The sequence below is a fragment of the Zosterops lateralis genome (genome assembly GCF_965231275.1).
Source record: "Zosterops lateralis genome assembly, chromosome: 1".
NCBI lineage: Eukaryota > Metazoa > Chordata > Aves > Passeriformes > Zosteropidae > Zosterops > Zosterops lateralis.
The window spans coordinates 51,107,884-51,127,788 of NC_139762.1; the positions used below are offsets into that span (position 1 = coordinate 51,107,884).

The following is a 19,905-nucleotide window of genomic DNA, read 5'->3' on the forward strand; positions in this document are numbered from 1 at the left end:
TTTCTGCAAAAAGAGACATGTTTATATTCTTTCCCTAGGAGGGACTTCTTCTTGATGTCCCTCTAGTCTAACCAATGTAATTGAAGAAGTTTGTCTTCTTGTCGCCAATTGAATTGGTCTGTGTAAAATAGTATAAAAGGGAAAACACATCCCAAAAATTAAGAAGTAATTTTCAGCCTTCTGAAGTCAAAGTCTTTGTGTCGTTGTAGTGTACTACAGTGTCACTTGAGGATACTAATGAAATGGAGATGAACAAAACACTGTGAGAGGCACAAGGGAGTAGCACAAAGGCTGGTGGGAGAAAAGAAGTTGTCAGTGTTTCTATCTTTTGCTCTCCTCCTGGGGCTTTTGAGTCCACAAACCCCACAGGGCACTGCCTTACTTGAGGGATTCAGACAAGACTGGTCATCAAGATGAGGTAAACCTCTCCTCTGGGAAGAAAGTGCTGCAGAAATACATAATGAAACATCACAGATGTAATCCATGAGAATGGAGAGACATAGAGAGGTCAAGTGCCTCTGGCTTTTTTTGGTTTACATAAGCCAGGACCCTGAGGTAGCAGTGCCCAGAGTTCTCCCTGTGAATATATGAAAGGTGTACATAGTTATGTTTCATCTTAAACCAAACTAGCACAAGGGAACTTCTGAAAATAAAGAAAAGCAAAACAAAACAACCTCTCACCTTTGATGGGTGATTCAGAGGAGAAACAAAACAGGTCTTTCCCTTGTCTACATTGCCTTTCCAGGCCAGTCCCTTTCTTTCATCCTTGCCCTCAGTTCAATGACTTCCCAGGCCCTTCTGGGTTGCAGCAAAATTAACAAAGCCTCTTTGAGGGCCCTAGGAAAAATCTTTTTTTCTGCCATCCCTGAAGCTTGTTGTCTTGCTTTTCCTCCAGGAAGCCTTCTAGCCCTCATCTGTGCTGCCTTTGAACTCCCTGGACAGGTCACCTTGCACAGGTCCCCCCCGTCCCTCTGCCCCAAAAGCTGCTGCTGCTGCTCCTCAGGCTGGAGCTGGCAGGGTGAGGCAGCCTGCAGCCATGCTGCTGGGGCCTGTCTTTAAACAAGAGAAAAAAAAGCAGAGTGTCTGCCTGCCTGCCTCTCAAACAAGCAACATGACTTTCCATGAACACTGATAGATGAGGAAGTCACAGATAAAAAATAATTCTCTAGTTCATGCACAACGTGGGATCAAGCTACAAATCTTGTTAGGTGGTGACGGGAGGTATCAGTCAGGAGTCAAACCACACAGGGCAGCAGATTTATCTGGGTATCAAGGCTGTGCAGTCTGTGCTCAGTGTAGCATTATAAAATGCAGTGATCTTTATGGGCACATACAGAGATATAATTGGAACTGTGCAGAACACAAATTAGATTTGAGAGATTTCTTTTGCATCTCTGCTTTAAGTCATGGTGAGGTTGTTTCATTAGCAAGCAGACATAAAGAAAACCTCCCCTTCTTGCTCAGTTGCTGGTGGGGTTTTTAAATTAAATAGCACAGCAATTCACAGTTTTGAAAGGACTAGAGATGTGAGGAGATCTCACTTTTTCTGCACAAGCACATGGCAGATAGGTTTGAAAGAGATGACTAAACATATAAAAACGTCTCTGGCCCTGAAAGTCCTTTAGCTGCCCATGGTTGGCAGCTGAGAAAGCTCTTCTGAGGAAGGAGAACAAGTACTTTGTGCTATGGACTTGCCTTGTTATCGTTGTCCCCAGACATCTCCTTCTGGGCATGACAAAACCAGGCCATGACCTGAGGCGCACCTTTGATCCGACCTACCCTGGGCTGCATCCCTCAAAGGATGAAGGGAGCTCCTGAGATTCCATGAGCAAACCAGAGGGTTGTCAGAGATGAGAAGCCCTCTCCCCTCAAATCTTCAGGCAGACCTTCTTTCTCTTGCTGAATTTCCAGGAAAGGCTCACACAGTGGCCTGAGGGAGGAAGAGTTGCCTGCAATTAGGAGCCAGCTGAAGGAAACTCAAAAGCCTTGCACAGAGAGGCAGCGGGCCATTGCATCATGAGTACAATAGTGTGGTTTTCTGTTCCCTGGGAAGCACTGAGAGCCTTCAGTACTCACAGCTGAGCTGCACACAGGGGGAGAACTGGCAGGAGAAGTAGTGTGGCAGAAAGACGTCGCTGGTCTGCATGGGGGCAGGGCAGGAGGGTGGCTGCAGGAAGAACAAGCTCTGGGATGTTTGTTCCCCTAATGAGTTCCTCCATGGGCAGCACTAGTCATTGTGCAATGACCACATGTCTGCAGCCTGTGGCACACCAGTTCTTGCTCTGAAGGGGTCTAAAGCTTCCTTAGATCTTTCCTCCATTAAATAAACAATATTTGCATGTGCATTGGTCTGAATTCTTTCTGTTGATGTTATGAAACCTTTAAAAAATCTCCAGCCTGTCAATCGTGCTACCAACCACTTTTGTTTCCAAAAGCAACTGGGTCTAAATTATTCAGAAGAAAAGATTCACCTGTTCCCTCCATGGAGTCACTGTACACAGAAATCTGAGGAGCCCTCTGCACTTTATCTCAGCCTCATACACAGTCTGTAAATGTTTGGTTTGGGTTTGGGTCAGTGGTTTTTTTTTTTTTTTTTTTTTTTTTTTTTTTTTTTTTTGTTAAATGAAGATGTCAAATATTCCAATGGAACAGCACATGCACACACACAAAAAAACCAGTCCTCATCTGGCAAGGCTCTTTTAATGTTGTACTTTTACCAAACCACAGTACATACTTCAAATAAGGCCTAACAGATTATACTCTTTATAAATTTACAAACAGTTTATTCTCCTTAAAGAGATCATAATACTTTTATCAGTCTTGTGTATTTCAATGAATTATATGTTTATTCAAGCATAACATAGCAAATGTAGCCATAAATCTTGTAGACTAAGTGTCTATAACAGAGGAATCTCAGATACACTATACTTTCAGATTAGGATGTTTTTTAATATACACATTTTTGTTTAATTAGGGTAACCGTCATCTCCTGGTTATGCGTCCCATGGGAAAATTGTGCTCAAGAAAGAAACCTGTGGACTAGAGTAACTGCAAACAGAGAAGGTCTTGGTTCACCTGACAGGAAATTGGGCCAGCTTTGTAGGCACATAACCCTGGGATTGGCTTTCTACCTGGTTTGAAGGGAAGGGGTGAGAGGCTGCTTTTGCTTTACTAATAGCTAATGGCCCTGGTCTTTTTCTGGGTACAGACTGCTCCACAGCAGCAGGAACTAGATCAGTAAGAAAGGACAACTGCATTTCTGTCCCTGACCAACAGCCCAGGTTATTGAGAGCTGGCTGGCTGGTAGAGATGAATTACTCAAATGTGGCATGCAAACAGTACTTTAAAAAAAATAAAAATGAAAAAGGGAGTAAAAGAAGAAAGGAAGTAAAAAGACCTGCCTCTGTAGCAATTTTCACAATCTTTCGCTACTGCTATATATATGAATCTAATTCTGAACCATCATTCATGTCCTAGTCTCTGCTGATCCCTTTTTCTGCTCACAAGGCTATACCCATGAACCAGCAGCTAGCTGTTGCTAGTTTGCTATCTTCTCAAGCAAAGCCAGCAGAAAAGGAGCACCTCACTGTGCTGTGAATCCCTCAACAGACTTCTAAAGAAACTGTGTTTTGAGGACCTCACACTGAGCAACATCACAGGCTGTGCAAGGCAGGTATTTCTGAAGTGTTATATGGCACTGATGGCTTCAAACCATCTCTCAAAGACAGAGAAATAAGTTCCTGCTTGAGCCCAATATGTCCCTGCCAGAGAACCAGAGAGGAAAGAAAAAAAAAACCTGACACTGAGACAAAACTCAAATCCAAACCATGCAAATTATAGTTGAATAATAAAAACCAAAATCCAAGCCCATACCCCAAGTGTCCCTTGCAACAGAGACAGCTGATTGCTTCCTAAACTGCAGAACCAGCCATTTCTGTAGCTTCTAAATAACAAGTTTGGCAATAGTTACCATGCACAAAGTAAAGGCCACTTATAAAACATCTCCATAAAAATATCTATTTATCTCTATATCTCTATTTATACATGTCAGTAAGAAGCATCAGACTGAGCACAGCCCAAGCACTCCATGATGGGAGGGAATCTATTTAATCTCCATGAAATTAAGCACTCTTAGGATTGGCATCACACGTAGGATTAAGTCAGTACAGGTAATTTCCATCAGGCTTCTCTTAGTTAGCACTAGTCAAACAGGGTAGCAGAGTTGTTGGGGAGCTGAAGCCTTTCAGGAATATTGTACCAAATCATGCTTTTGTGTCAGAGGAACTCTCTGGACTCAGGCTGCTCAACATGTGAGTCAGCTCACTAGGACTGAAGATAATTTAGGTGATACCTGCCCAGCCAGCCCACTGATGATTCTTGATCCACTGAAGAGCAGAGGAAAAGTTCCCCATTCTCGTGTATGACTAAGACTGACCATGCAAAGCAGATCTGTGGAAAGCCAGTTCTCTGCTTCAGAGTTAATAGCAACCAAGTGATGCCTTAGTCTTCTTTATTAAAATGACTGTGATCCCTTCTCTGAAGCAGCTGGAGCTTCAAAAGGTCAGATACAATGCAGAAGTTACAACAGGGAGAGTGTAGTATCTCAGGTATTCCACATATAGAAGCATTTTTTCCCCTCTGAGATGCTGATCCAATGAAAATAAAATTATTCAATAACCAGTGTTGAGTTTTCTCAGATGTGTTCACAACTAAAACCTGTAGGAGTGCTGACTTGTTTGCCCAGTTGAGCTGGATCTTTAACTCTCCAAGAGACTAAAATCACTAGAGGCTTTTGTAATGCAACTTTTTGGTGTCCTACTTTGGAGATTACCAGCAGCCTTGTATAGCTGCTACAAAAGCACAAGGGAAGGGGTGGTTGAGACCTCAGTCTGACATCTTGTGGCCCTAAGAAAAATACATGCTGGCTTTTGCTAGGCATTAATTTTATTATTGATATCTCTTGGGAAAATTTGAACAAAGCATGCTGAATGGAATGAAGTGCAGCTGCCTAATTTTCAACTGTCTTTGCCAGGCAGTGCTGTGATTTTGGAGCAAATACAAACAAGTTATAAAATAATGCCGCAGATGGCAGAAACCAGACTTGCACTTTCAGGCACTGAGTGCTATGAACAGATAAAAAACCTGCTGCAAATATAAAAGAAGACAGGAATGGAGTGGCACATAACCCTTCCACTACAATGGTTGCATTTTAGGAAGGTGAAAGGCTTCACCTTGGTCAAAGTATCAAGCACTGCTGAGAAGGAGTTCAAAGGTGACAGTGAAAGGTAGTAAATTTGTCAGTGAGAGAGAGCACTTCTAAGGTAGAGAAAGAGATTTGAAAAAATCCAGAACTCTCAGCAATTTTCTTTCCTTGGAGTGATGGGTAGAGGGGTTTGGAAAAAAGGAAACATTAGATGTCTTCAGACATCTTACTCCTTACTCTCACCAGGAACTATGAAATGAAAGGGACTTTATGCTGTGTTTCAGAGTGTGCAGCAAAGGCAATTTCTCTTTGTTACCTTGCCCTGTTGTAGTAGTTTATGCTTCAGGGGTAAAGGTCTCATTAGTGCAAGACACACAAAAAACCTCAGCAGACAGATCTTGATTTTACAACAGAAATAACTTACAACTAGCTGCTGATACTGTGTCCAATGTTTTATGATGGCAAACCATAGATCTACTTTTAAACATTTACCTAAAGGAGTTTTTCAAGACAAAGCAGTGCAGGGCTATTTGTTCAGCTTGTGAATGATTTATTGACTGTGGCAAGGTCAGAATCCTTCAGTGACACACGCACTGTAAGCACGAGAATGTGCACTTTAGAGAACAAACATTAGCATACAGGGGATGGCTACCTTGTCTTTGTTCAGCCAAGTTTATCTTCCATACTTCCACATGGGTTTAGAAAAATAATACACAGACTTGTCTGGTTGCTCCACTGCTAACCAAAGTCATGATGAAATGGAGGAGAGCTCTTAGGCTGGGAATGCTCCAGACGAAGCCACCTATGACTCAAGCCTCATAGACATGAGTCATCTGAATTAACTGTTTTCAGGCTGATTCAAGAGTTTGTTGAGTCACTGCTCCAGTGACTCTATCTGTCTTAAAGAGCCTGTTGATAGCCTACCACCCTGGAAATGGAGTTAGTGGGGAAAAAAAAATAGTGCCTGGACAGGATGCTAAATTATCTCATCTAGGTTCCCTTTCCCACAAAATGTTGGACCAGAATGTCTTTTGTGGTCCCTTTCAATCTGTGATGTTCAATAAGACGGGAAAAAGATGACAAAAGACAGGGACAAGCAGCAACACATCTGAGAATTGTCTTCTAAGCAGGTAGAAGAGCTTGGGTCTTGTACTCTCACCACAGAGCTTGACTCTGTACTCTCACCAGCAGCCTAGAGCAACTTGTTTAATTTTCACATCTTCAGCTGTACTCTTGCAACGGCCTATTTCAAAGCATGTGAAAGACAGGACCTCAAATATTTTAGCCTAAAAGGCAATGAACACATAGCAATATATAACTGGCCACAGCACTGTACCCACCACAAGCTCCTGACTGGAAGGCAAGAAACTCTTTCTGGTACAGTTTATTTTTCTGCATGCTAAACATTCCCTCAAATAATTTCTACTCTAGTGTCATTCCAGTTATTTACATTTCTCATCTGTCATAAAATGTCATCTACCTGCTTTTTCAACAAATTAGAATTTTTTAGAGCAGCTCTGTGCGAGAATTCAGAATGTTAGTTGCTGAATATTATCAGCATAAATACTTCTGCATTGTAACAATTAATATGGTGATAGTACATCTCTGATCCTTGGAGACAGCAGAATTAATACTATGGAATCTGAGGAAATAACAATTTGCTCTTCCTTAATATGCTATTACATACCAAGTGAGAACATTAACCTGTGGTAAAAACAGAGGTACATACTTTTGTTTGTTGTTTAATCCAGATGATTTTCCTTAAGGAAACAACAGTAGTGGGAGTACAAAAAGACATATTTGGAAGCTGCTGAATCACAGAAGAAGCAGGATGTACTAAATTTGTTATTTGCTTATATGTATATTTCCAGAGTAAATTTTACCCCATATTCACTGAAGTGGTTCTGGTTGTGCTTAAATAATTGCTCAACTTTTTTCACGTGATATTTTGAAAACAGAAGACTAGTGAAAAAATACTTCTTCATGAAAGAACCTGTTGATACTTTTTTTTAACAGTAAGTGACTTTTTAAAAAAGGTTTCTTGTGTAAAAAAGCCACAAATTGGCCCCTTTTCTTCCTGATTCTTAAGGTGTTGATATAATCAGGGCTTTGAGCATAGTGCCTCATGAAAAATCTGCTTATATGTGAAAGTCAGAGTTGAGAGAACTGTGTTACAGATTGCTAAATAAATGCTTTTCCATCACTGGGTCCAAGTCTTGTCTCATTTGAGGCACCATATGTGCCTGCTACTGTAGGGCACAGCCTGAGTTTAGCTTCAAAATTGCACTTAATTTCAAGAGTGAGTGATTTTGCTAGCAGTGCAGACTCATGGATTTAGAGCAAGTTTGGAGCACCCACACCATGGCAGCCATTGCCCAAGTGGTGCAGACATCCCATCCCCAATAGCCTTAGGTATTGGAGGTGCATGTGCTCACCCACTGGGCTGCAGCGAGACAATTGTGGCAGCAGGAGGGAGCAAAGACTCTTTGTGTCACTGTGTTCAAGTGTCAGTCGGGCTTTATACTTGAACCTTCACTCCCATCCCTTTGTCCTAGAGCTTTTCTATATGAATGAGAAATATTCCTGCATAAAGCGTGGCTCTTCCTTTAGGGGTTGCAACAGCCAGCACAAAACAACGGTCAGAATGTGGCCTGACCATGTTCTGAACACAGTATCCCACCAGGATTTGCCACTGTTGAATTCCACAGAGGAAGTTAAGGTCTTGGACTGATGCAGGGACTTGGTGGGTGGTTAAGGCAATGCATGCTGTAGACAGAGCAACAGTGCCTCTGACTCAGGTGGTTGTTGCACTGATGCTTCTTTGCCTAGGTTTCACACTCTCCCATTCAAGTGCATTTAACACAGTTCTTTTATAAAATGCTTCATGTCATAAAAATTCTTTAAAGCCTGATAAAGTAGTTTATTAAAAGGAACAGACACAAGTCTGTTGAGCTGGCCATACATTTTTCTTGATGGTTTCAATAAAAGGCTCTCATTCATGAAAGAAAGGACAGAGTTAGGATAGGAAATGAAGGCAAACAACCCACATTCAGTCATTTGTAGGATGTAACCCTTGTGAGACTGGCAATGCCACAGAATCTGCAGTAATAAATGTGAACAGAACTGAAAGCAGACTGCTTGCTGCTATCTGCAAAGTGGTCAGAAAGTGAAAAAGCACAAAGGCAGTCATTAAATTTCTATCCAAACCCTGCTCTTAGACCCTCTGCCCACCTCAACAAGTACAGACGTACACTTAGTAACAGCTAACACTGATGCAAGAGGAACATACTCGCACTTCAACAGAACTTCCCTGGTTTTAGCACCCTCTCTTATGTGTAATTGCATTCTGAAGTACCATTTTTTCATGTACAGGAGGTCTTTTCTTAAGAGGCCTTTCCAATTTCTGTCCTTTACAAATTGATTTGTTGGTACTAGAGATGATAGCTGAAAGAAATACAGGCAATGATAAGAATATACAAACCATGAGGAAACAGCTGTTATGGTGATTAAAACTATTTCAAATGTATTTTTTCTTTTTTTCCCCCCTCCTTTTTATTTACCAATTTGGTTTCTAATAGAACTTTAGTTAAAAGGAAAGACATTCACAGAAGATATTTATGCATACAAACACACTGCCCTTCATTCATTCTAAATAACATGCTGTTGCTGTTAGAAGGCAGAATTTCTGTTTAATTTCTCTAGGATGGATAATGACATCTGATTACCAGAATTTAGGTTCTGCTTTCCAAGAATGACACCCTTTCAGGATTACCATGTTTGATGGAATGTGAAATCATTTACGGGAGAAACCATATTGAAAGCTATTGCTTGTTGAACTTAGCTTCACATTTCAACAGATACCCTGGAAATTAGATACATCTGCCATTAAAGGACATTGTTTTAATTAAAATGAATTCTTATCAGTACAATAAACTTGTACATATACACCACTGCTTCGGCAGTCTTACTAAAATATTTGTGATGACCATCCTCTCACACGTATCATGCTGCCTAGAGCATGACCCTAAAATGCTGCCATACCTCTGAAGTGGTAACTGCTAGAAGAGATATAAAAGGTACAGGTAAAGTTTAAGACACAAAAAATACAAAGCAGAAATGCTCCAGTACAAGTTAAGATACATATTCCTATTTCATACATCTGAATTTTCTATCAGTAAATACGGAATAAGCAGTGTGTGAAAGACCGGATTCAAAACCGTCAGACAGGATTGCAGATTTTCCTTGAGGCTGGGTTGACATCAAAACAAGTTTTCCATTGTTTTGGCTCTTTGGAGCTCCGTGTCTCATTACCTGGTGGTCTGCAAGTCTTGTGAATGAGAACCCAAGATATTGCTTACATTATTTCACTAACACTGAGAGCCATGATCTCCAGCCCAGTCTTGCTCTCCGCACTGCCAGTGGCAGTTTTGCCATTGTCTCCTGTGGCGTCAGGAATGACCCTTTAGAAACACAACTGGGACACTTGGGTTCCCAAACCAGTACAAGAAGCTACATTTTTTCTGCACAGTTCAAATAGGTGAAACAGCTAAAAAACAGGTGATAAAAGACTGATTATTTTAATATTCTTTGGGGAAGGTACAGAGTTTTATAAAAGCAGGATCCACTCTTCCCTCAAACAGATTTTCCCACATACCTGTTAAACAACATGTATTTTTGGCACAAGTAAGAGTGGGTGAAATAAACTATGGAAGTTGTTTCAGACTTCAATGAAAGGCTTGCAGCGAAAGAAATTCTCAGAATAATATACTGTGCTAGCAAAATACACAGGCTGCATCTCTGAGTCTGCTCCTGCTTCACTGCCAGGATGCTGAATGACCAGTGCCTATAATTAAACACACACCATTCTCAGAAATGAAACACAAAACAGAAAGGCAGGAATTCACCCAAAGTCACCAAATCCCTATACAGAGACAGCTGCTTGTCGATCATGTCTAAGGACCAGTTTAAGGAGGAACAAGATTTTTTTTGTTTTTAATATTTAAAGATTTCCAGAGTTATGAAAGTGACTGTATTTTAGTGCAGCACTAATGTATTCCACAGAAAAAGGTCCAGTCAATGGAAAAGCACAGATGCCCCTGACTTGATTTCAGAAATTTAAACTGTTTTTCAAACTTAAGACACTAAGTTCTAACTATTGCTTCTGCAGTGGTCAAAGGTTATTTTCCAGAAGTTCTCACCTAATCTCCCAGGGTTGTGGGAGATCAGCTGGTAATTTTTTAGAAATTCAGTGGATAGATATCACAGGCCTCACTATCGTAAGCAGAGACAACTGTCCATTGCTTTGTCAAGAACTTGGTTAGACACAGGGTCCAAGCCATGCTTCCCTTCTAATGCCATGCTGAGGCATTTGGCAATTTGCACTATGGCTGTTAAATCCATCTCTCCCACATAAAGTAGCAGAGGACTCTCGTCTCTCAGGAAGTCTGATCTTCCTCACAGACATTAAATTCAGATTAGGAGTTTTTTTTCTGCAAATCAAATGCCAATCTATACAAATTATGGTCTATTCACTTCTCTTGGTAACTTGAAGTTGCAGGCAAGGACGTTTTTCAGAGTGGACTAAAATAGCATTAAAATAAAATGAAACATAAAATCATAGAGAATAGATAATGCCTTTTAAATCCTACAGAGACATCTGTGATTGCTGCGGAGTTTGCTGAATGGTGGTACAGGGTAGATCCATTCTCTGCTGACATTCCCTAAGGAGAGAAGACTTATTTTACACCCATGATTAAACCCAGGACTCATCTGCTTGATTACAGACAAGAGAGGGAGAGGTTAATACTGGAGGCAAGGCAAAAGAGTGCAGAGCACAAGAGTGACAGAGGTAATTTTTATGCCTACCTGAACCTCTCTGCCATTTATGTTACCTGAGAAACAGTAATTGCTTTTAAAACTGGCAACGTTTTTGTACGCTAATTCCAAATCCATAAATAGAAGAAATTAATGGGCTTGATTTGCTCTGATATCTATATTTAATGATGATGTTCCTCCAGAGCAGGACTTAAGGCTACCACCCTTAAAACCCAAACTATCTAGCCTGCCTTTCTGACAAATTGTGCTTATCAATGTCTTATCTGCTAAGACTCCAATATTTTCTTTCCCTACATAATTTTTTTTTTAATTCTTAAAGTGTCAATTAGAATAATGAAAGTTGCAACCAAAGAAATAAGGAAATCAAAAATGCCAGCACCGCTTAGTGTAGTAGATTGCATGTTTGGGTGAAAAATAAATCTTTCTTGTGCAGAAAAATGAATTAAATCTGTGCATATCAAACCCAGAAGTAAAGACAAAGCAAATCTAGGGCTGTCACAAGAATAAGTAGTTTTAAAGAGAAATTCCTGGTATTGTCTCTGTTCTTTTAGCACGTGGCAAAGCCCTGCAGTATATTCATTCCTTCATTCTGTTCCACTGAAAAACCGGTCCATTAAGGCTTTAAATTCCTCTCAATTCAGACTATAAGAGAATGATGTTTCTCTACAGAGGGCAAGCTAAAGCTTTGTTATTGCCACTAAAAGATATTAAGTCTTCAGGCTGCCCATTTGTCTTTCCTTCTAGCTGCCTGCCTGCTGTTCAGGTGACACCTACAACACTCCTGATTCGAGAGGAAAAATGGGATGCAATGCTGTACTTGGTATTGGCCTTGCTATTCTTAAAAACTCCTTACAAAGACAGTAAAATAGTTTGGGTAAATCTCTGTATTGAAAAGTAACTCTCCCCTGTGTGCTGTGTGTTCCCCATGTGCTCTTAGAGGCAGAGTTTTGAAGCCTCCTTTGCCTCACCTTCCCAACTGTGCAAACACTGCCAGTGGAGGCTTTCCTTGCAAAGGGACTGAAACAAGGGATTTAGGGAATAAATTGCTACTCTCAAGTTGAAAATAAAGAAGGATGGGAAGTGCGTGGGTTCAAATGCATTGACTAAAGCTGTACTAATATTTCTATGACAGACTATTAAGAAGAAACAGAAGCAAACAAAGTCTGGGTCTAATTCCCTACTACAATGTACAGTATATGCCAATATGCCACAGGCAGAGGTGAGTTTAACCTGGCACGTGCCTCAGGTGGTGACCTGGTGCCACAGACAAAGACACAGGAACAGACTAAGTCTACAGACTCACAGAGCATCATCTTCCCTCAGAGACCAACAAAATAATACAAAAACCCTTTAAAGCCTCCTGTGCTTTATGATAATCCTCTTTAGTAATAGTAGTAGTAGCCATAATAACAGTATTTTTACATTGTTGATGAGAATTGCACACAATCAGTCAAGTGCCTGGGTCAAGGAGATGGGTCCTGCCAGGGCTGACATGGGGTCATGAGATGTCAAGAAACTGGCAAGTAAGATTTGCATTAGTCCTCATCCCCTATCCCACCCCCACCCCTAACCCCTGGATCAATGTCACCAAAATAAATGGTGATTTATAAAAATCACCAAAATAATTGTCAATGTCACCAAAATAAATGGTCAAGGTGTGGGGCTGAGGGCAGCCGGTGGGCAAGTGGCCAGCCAGGAGGGGACACAATGCTGGGAAGAAAGGGCTGCCACTTGTTCTCAGGACAGAACCACCCACATTTTAAACAGCTTTTAAAAATATAAAAAAACCAGCCCTGTTTCTTGTCACAGATATCCAGAACATCTCTAAACACACACAGGTATTACTGAAAATTGTAACCAATGCTGAAGCTGCAAAACTGCTCTTTGTTGTAGTTGTTGGGATACAGAAGGGGAAATTTGTTGTAAATAAATATTAAAAAGTACTTTTTCTTAAATGTTTGGGATATTCTTTTTTTTTTCTCCAGTCTCAGTGGTATTTTCCTGTCACTTGCTCCTCCAGTTGTGCTGATCTTTTTATCCTATGTGTGCTCAAGTGTCCGACACAGAGTGTTCTCTCTCCACTGCAAGAGTCATCCCAGTCCCACCCTGGCCCAGCTCAAATCCCACCCCAGGCCCCATCCCCGTGGGCTTAGATAAGCCATTCCTTCTTGCTCTCGTCTATGGTCTCCGTGAAGTTGGGGTCATTGTTCATGATGGCGGCGTCGGCGCTCTCGGCGGACTCTGCCCCTTTGGCCTCGTTGGTGTGGTAGGTGCCCTTGTGGCGGAACATGTAGCGGATCAGGAACACCAAGGTGCACAGGATGGTGAAGATCACCACTGCGATCACGCCTACACACAGGAGGAAAGAAAAGACGCCCCCGGTGAGACCAGCTGCAGACTTTAACACAAAGAAAGCATCCCAAAACTCCTCTGAGCTGACTTGGAGCTACTCAGGTAGGCGGGCATCACCACAGTCGCTTGGTTCCTACTACTCTAATATATATAAATATAAATATAGATTGTTTTCACTATATACTAAATGCAGCTTCATGAAGTCTGCTGGTGACTCTCATCCCACAGGTAAAAATTTCAACATTAACACCTACTTACAGACCTAAGCTTTGCTGACCAGGAGGCAGAGGGTGCTGAGCACTCCCAGCACAGTGGGGTGCATAGATGTGTGGGCAGCTCTTTGAAGGTGGAATCTCCAATGTTCACTTTCTACTCAATGGCTGTAAAGACTTATCATAGCTCCTCAACATGTCCTTGAAAATTAGCTTGGCTCACTGTTGGCTCATGCCACCCACTGAGCACTCGACATAATTGCAGATGTCCCTGCTTTATCATCAGTTCTAGCCTTAACTTCTCTCCCTGCAATGGTCTGTTTTGGGTTCAACCCTGTTATTATAGAGAAGTCTCATGAAAGTTATCCTCTTAGGCATAGATATCTATGTGTATACCTATAAAACATAGGTATCTATGTTTTATCAAATAGCACTGTAACTGTTTGGGACCCTTCTCTACAGACAAAGGAAACCTCCAGGATGAAGATGTTATAAAATTTTCCGGTTAAGAAAAATCTTGTAAGCAACCAGAGTTATGTTATGCCACTTCATGTTAACTGATGCATTGGGCAGGTGAACTGAGGCTGTTCAGGTGTGGGCTGAATTTTTCTGAGGAATGCAATGCTATCTTTCCAGTATTGTAAAGTTCCAAAGTATAAGGAAAAGTTATAAGTAATAATGAAAATATTAATTAGAAAGGAAAAAAATTACACACCAAATCAAAACTAAAGCAACAAACCTAGACCTGGATATAGAAACACATACTCTTGTTAACAACTGCATTTCAGCCATCAGAGACATATACTGCAAAGTATCTTGGAAAAGCAGAATTTTCTTACCTCCAATAATAGCTGAGTTTCTGTTGACTCCATCTCCTATAGCTTGACCATTGTATGGAAAATCAGCACTTGCTGTAAATAGAGAATTAAAGATTCATGCTGTAATATCATTGAAACATCTGTAAAAGTTCAGAAATACCTCCAGCATTCTCAGATACAACTTAAAGAAAACTGAGATCACTAGATATTTACCTATAGATGAATAAAACAAAAAAGATCTGTTGATATTATCTAATCCCTCAGAACTACTTCCTCCTCATAAAAAATAAAATTAAAATAAAGAAGATACCCTTGGTAAGCATTGCTGTTGGTACAGAAGGACATTTTGTCCTTTACTAACATAAAGTCAGTAGGTTTTAAGTGGTAAAATAGCACAAAACTAAACAAATCTGTCTCTTTTAAAAGTGTTTGATCATACTTACTATTAGAGAGATTTTTGTCTTTGTCACTGCTACCTATTAAAGGCTCCAGAAGTGTCCAGGATTTTGTGACCCCTATTGGGTACAAACTCAAGGTCCTTGAAATAAAAACTTGAATCCCCTTTGCTTCTGCACATTCCAAGGTAAGAGAGGAGCTGAAACTTCTGTTGGTCAAAGCCATAGAGCAGCTACCCCACAGAGCACATGCCAGCACCTCTGCTGCTCTGGGAGAAAGCCCAACATGCCAGCTGAGCCACTGCTGGAGCTGCTTTGGAGCTCAGGAGCAAGACTGTGACCTGGAGGAGCTGAGGCATGGCAGGCATGGGAGGCTGTGGATGAGAAGAGCCTCCAGCCCACAGGTAAGGAGGGGAAATAAGGCAGATGTGCCAGCATTCACTTGCTAGGGACCTGAAAAGGAGAAACTCCTTGCAGCAGAATTGGATGAAATCGGATGAATTTGGATGGTAGCCTTGGTTTTAACCTCCAGAAAATATTACAGAGGCTTTTTAAAGGCAATCTCGTCAATTAAACGTACCAGCATTTTCTTTATAGTCAGACATAGCAACTAGACCCTGCAATGACTAAGCAAGCCTAGGGAGCCAGGTGAGTGATTGCAATAATCTCCTTCTTTGCCACTGGACTAAGACATTGATTTTGAAATAGAGAAAATGTTGTTAAAAGTGTGTTAACTGGAGAAAGTTTAAATAATCAAGGATATGAACTGCTTCTTAGGGCAGCATTTAAAAGCCAGCTGTGTTTTCCTGGCTTGATGGATTAGGTGATACTGTACGAAAATAATCAGTTGCCTTTACAGACCAGTGATGCATTCAGTATACCAAAAACTGGCTGAGGGAATTCAACTGTCTTTCTGTTATCATGGACTAAAATCCATAATAAAGTTCTTTTTGTATTGTAAAGCAGCTGCACAAAAGAATGAATGGTTTTAGCTTGCCACATGGCCTGAAAAGAGGTTTGGGGCTAGAGTAGCCCTCTGTGTGCCTACTCTGGGAAAGAGTCGAACCAGCTGTGTGTTCAGCAGCTAGTTTTTGGCTGTCTCCCCCGGGGACAAACAGGAGCACACTTCTCAGCTCAGCAGAGGGGTCCTGTCCTGTCCAGCAGTTTTTGCCAGCAGCACTTTGTGTCTTTGACATTTGTTGGTGCTCTGGCTTCTGAAAACATTCTTCTGCATCTCTCTGAAATGAATTAAGCTATAAATCTTAACAGATAAATAAATACCTGGTTCTGTATCAGTGGATTTTCTCCAAAGAACTGTGCAGGACCATTAATGAAGACATTTTGGCACAGGATCCATAAACATACCCTTGCAGTGCTAAAAGGGAAGGGCTGGCAATGGGAAATCCAACTTTTAAACCTGCCCTTCCTGCATCTCAAGTTAAATACTAAAGCCAAACAATACTAAGGGGAAACATCAGTTTGCCAAATCACAAGAAATTCCTCTCTGCCATTCTGACCCAAAAGGAAACCCTTTGTCATCCAAGCAGCACCACAGGCAGTTAACAAGTCCTACCACTTGCTACTTGGTTGAGAGCTGGTCTCCTGTGTCCTCACACAAGAAATCTGAAAATCTACAATGGTCACAGCTCCTCCTCCCCTTACAATTGAATATTATATTTTATCTTCTTTTAAAAGGCTATTTCAAGGACAATGGCACCAATGAAGTGTGAAGAAAGAGGAAAGCTGCTATTTCATGGTAGCATCATCCCTCCTGAGCTGCCATATCACACCGGCTATCCTACAAGGGATTCCTGGCAGATGGAAGCCCACAGCCTATGATGTTCAACAAGCACTGAAGCCCACTGCAGGATGAGGAAGAACATGATGCATGATGTGGAGCCCCATCCTTGATCTTGTCTGAGAGTTGCTGCTAAGACTGGATCTGATGCCTCCACATACAGCTGCCCTCCAGTGCACCCAGTCATCTCACACACTCAGGAGCTGTCCATTGGATCAACAGGCACATGTGATTCACCCTGAGACTCTCACCTCTGACAAAAAGAAAACAAGAACATGTGTTTGGGTGCAGGGGACACTATTTTGGCAAGAGCTCACCATCAGATTGGCTAAATTGTGCCCTGCTGCAGCTGCTGGAGAACCAGGAGTACTGAAGGGAAAAAATGGAGCTTAGACTTCCATGAATCTTTTGTTTGAAGCACTTGCAGCAGTGTTGGCAGATACTATTGCCATGGTTCATGAACTCCTATTCTATTATTCTCATGTAACTGAGTGACCTGCCTGTCTATTATGAGGGGTTTTGACTGAAAAATTGTACCTAAAATCTCAGCCAAATGTGGGGTTATAGAATATATTCTGCTGCAAAAGAATCCATACAATTAGTTCACATAATGCATTACTACAGATGGATAAAAGACAAAGAAAACAATTAGCTTCCTTTTTTAATGGGAAGTTCCCTTGAAATGCATCAGTAGCTTCTCAAAAGATCAGAAATAGCTACAGACCAGAGGTCTAAGAACCACAAAAGGGCAATTTCTGCCACAGCAATTAGGCAGAAAAGAACTTAGGAGGATACAGTCCTTGACTCTTCAAGATGAGCTTAACAGAGTACTGTCCCCAACAGGTACCAAGTGCAGGTATGTCAGACTGGAGTTACATCATTCAAACATGTGAGGATTCCTCTCTGATCTTACTACAGTCACATTCCTTGGCAATATTAAGCAACTCTGTCAAAAAGACAACTAACAAGAGTTTTTCTTCCATTGCTGCTGAAATTCAGGAACTAAAAGAGGAAAGAACATGTGAGAGCATGCCAACAAAGGGACAGCAGTAATGCTGATCCTTTGGTGAAAGTACAGAAGACTATATAAAGTGCTGTTCATAGGCTGTAAAGACTAATTCCTAAAATGAATCTTCCCTAGGTTTCTCCAAGTAGCCAGGGTCTCATGTGTGTGATTCAAAACACAAAAAACAGAGCAAAGAGGCTTTTAATCTATCCTGGAAAACAGAAAATCTATCCTGAAAAGCTAAATATTGACCCAAGAAATGTCCTGCCAGATGCCTGAAATCCTCTGCTCACACAGCTGTGGCACAGAGCCATCAGTTTCTGTCACGGCACACCAAAGACCTTTTCCTAAAACCTGCAGCTAGTGCAGGGACAGATTGCTCTGCATCAGGAAATGCTAAGCTCCTCTGTGGCTTAGGAACATCACTTCATCTGGTCCCCTTCCAGGATCCAAGCTGGCTGATTCTGTTCTTTGCACCCTGTCTTTCCACAGCAGGTCATCCTGTTTGTTCCAAACACCACCATCCTGAAGCTAACTTATGTAAAGGGACACAGTACACTTTGCCTTCTATTTCTTTCATGGGCTGCTGTTTACAAGGCCATAGTTTCAATAACCACAGAGTAAATCTACAGAGTCTGTACTTAAGTTTTGCACTTTTCAACTTTCTGTTATTAGGCTTAGGGTAAATGGGGTTAAATAAACTTTGCAGTACTTAAAAGGGTGATTAAAGACTGACTGCAGGCAAATTCCATATTCTGGCCATTATTTTAATGACATTTGAAGCTTTAGATGACCACAAAAATGCAGTAGGAGATCTACCATCCTTCCGCATGCCCAGCATGGTCATTGCCACGGCCAGATGCAAAACAGCAGCCCTCAATGAATGGGGAGGGAACATGGGACTGGATAAACAGAGCACAATTAGGATTAGATGTTAAAGGTGACAGATGTGCTTGGTTTAGCTGAGTGAATTAATTCTGCTTCATTATAATAGACAGGATTTTGCATCTGCCGTTTTCAGAGGGAAAATGTTTTACAATGGATCCCACATAAAAGCCTTTTGCAAATTCACAAAATTGAGATTAAAAAATGACCTTGGTAAAGTAGGTGAGTGTGGGCTGAGAAATGATCAAAAGGCTGTTCAGTAAAGGCAATAGGAAACCCAAAACCAGAGGGGGGTGGAGATTTTCAGATAAAGAGCAGTATCAAGAAATACACAGTAAAAAGGCAAATTTTGTTTTGAGATGCATTACCAGGAGTGTTATATATGTCATTGAAAGCAATTTTTTTAACTGAACTTTTTTACTGAGTGGGCAAGTCTTGTTGAAAATACACCACATTACAAAGGAAGATACAGTTTAGATTTGCTAAAGTGGAAGTGTGAGAGTTATCACAGGCCTAAAACAATCAATGAAATATAAAATGCTGGAAAGTGAGTTTGTTCAGACTAGATCTAATGTGCTGCAAGACTTCTTTGGCCTTTAGTCTTTACAGATGTCCACAATTTTGAGATGTGTTCATCCATTATTAAAACCAGCTAGGTTTTCACATAAGTATGAACTGGAGAAGCAACCAGAATCATGGGATCTGATGATGTAAATCAATCAAGGCATTGATTAGAAGTAGAAAAGTAAGATAACAAAATAAAAGATATGAACTATATCTATGATATGAACTTCTATCTATAAGATATGAACTACATAGATAGTATCTATGAACTGTATGAGCTATAACTCCTTTTTCCTAATTCTATATTGCAGCTAAGCATCCAAGAATTGACTTTGCAACGAGAGCAGATGCTCACTTACATGTTAGGATTGTGAGAAAGTGTTGGACGCTAGATCCATTCACTAATCTGGTTCTCCTTAGGACCACTGCACAGAGAAAAACAAAAGCAAGGTCTCTGGTGTCATTCTGTAAATTATGTCACCTCTGCTGATCAGGTGAGACTGTACTGTTGTGGTTTGAAATTACAGAGCTCTCCTTATTACAGACTCTAACTACAAAACCTAATTGCTCGAGTCTTGATAGTAGAAATTAATGTGCAGTCACAGCCACATTCCCCTTCCTGAAGGGACTGGATCACAAGTGACACTCTAAACACATGCAGAGATGATGGAGCAGGAGTAAACAAGGCCATTACACAGTCCTACATCAGAGGTGAACAACACAACCCTCAGAGTGCCCTTTCATGTTCATCCAACTACCTGTGCCCATGCCACCCATTCTCTCCTCCTGAGTTTGGATATGTGAAGAGCTCCCATGACAAGGAAAATATAGCAGTTC

General features: G+C 41.1%; 1 protein-coding gene across 1 annotated transcript in view; it reads right to left on the bottom strand.

The window, feature by feature from the left end:
• Positions 1-8,147: 8,147 nt before the first annotated feature.
• CNTNAP2 (contactin associated protein 2) overlaps positions 8,148-19,905 on the bottom strand; it is a gene marked incomplete at its 5' end in the record, with an annotated part of 1,047,398 nt that continues 1,035,640 nt past the window's right edge. Inside the window, 2 exons of the mRNA XM_083867656.1 lie at positions 8,148-13,387; positions 14,442-14,513. Coding sequence (XP_083723782.1) covers positions 13,188-13,387; positions 14,442-14,513 — 272 coding nt within the window. The 3' untranslated portion in view covers positions 8,148-13,187. The remainder of the gene's footprint in view (positions 13,388-14,441; positions 14,514-19,905) is intronic.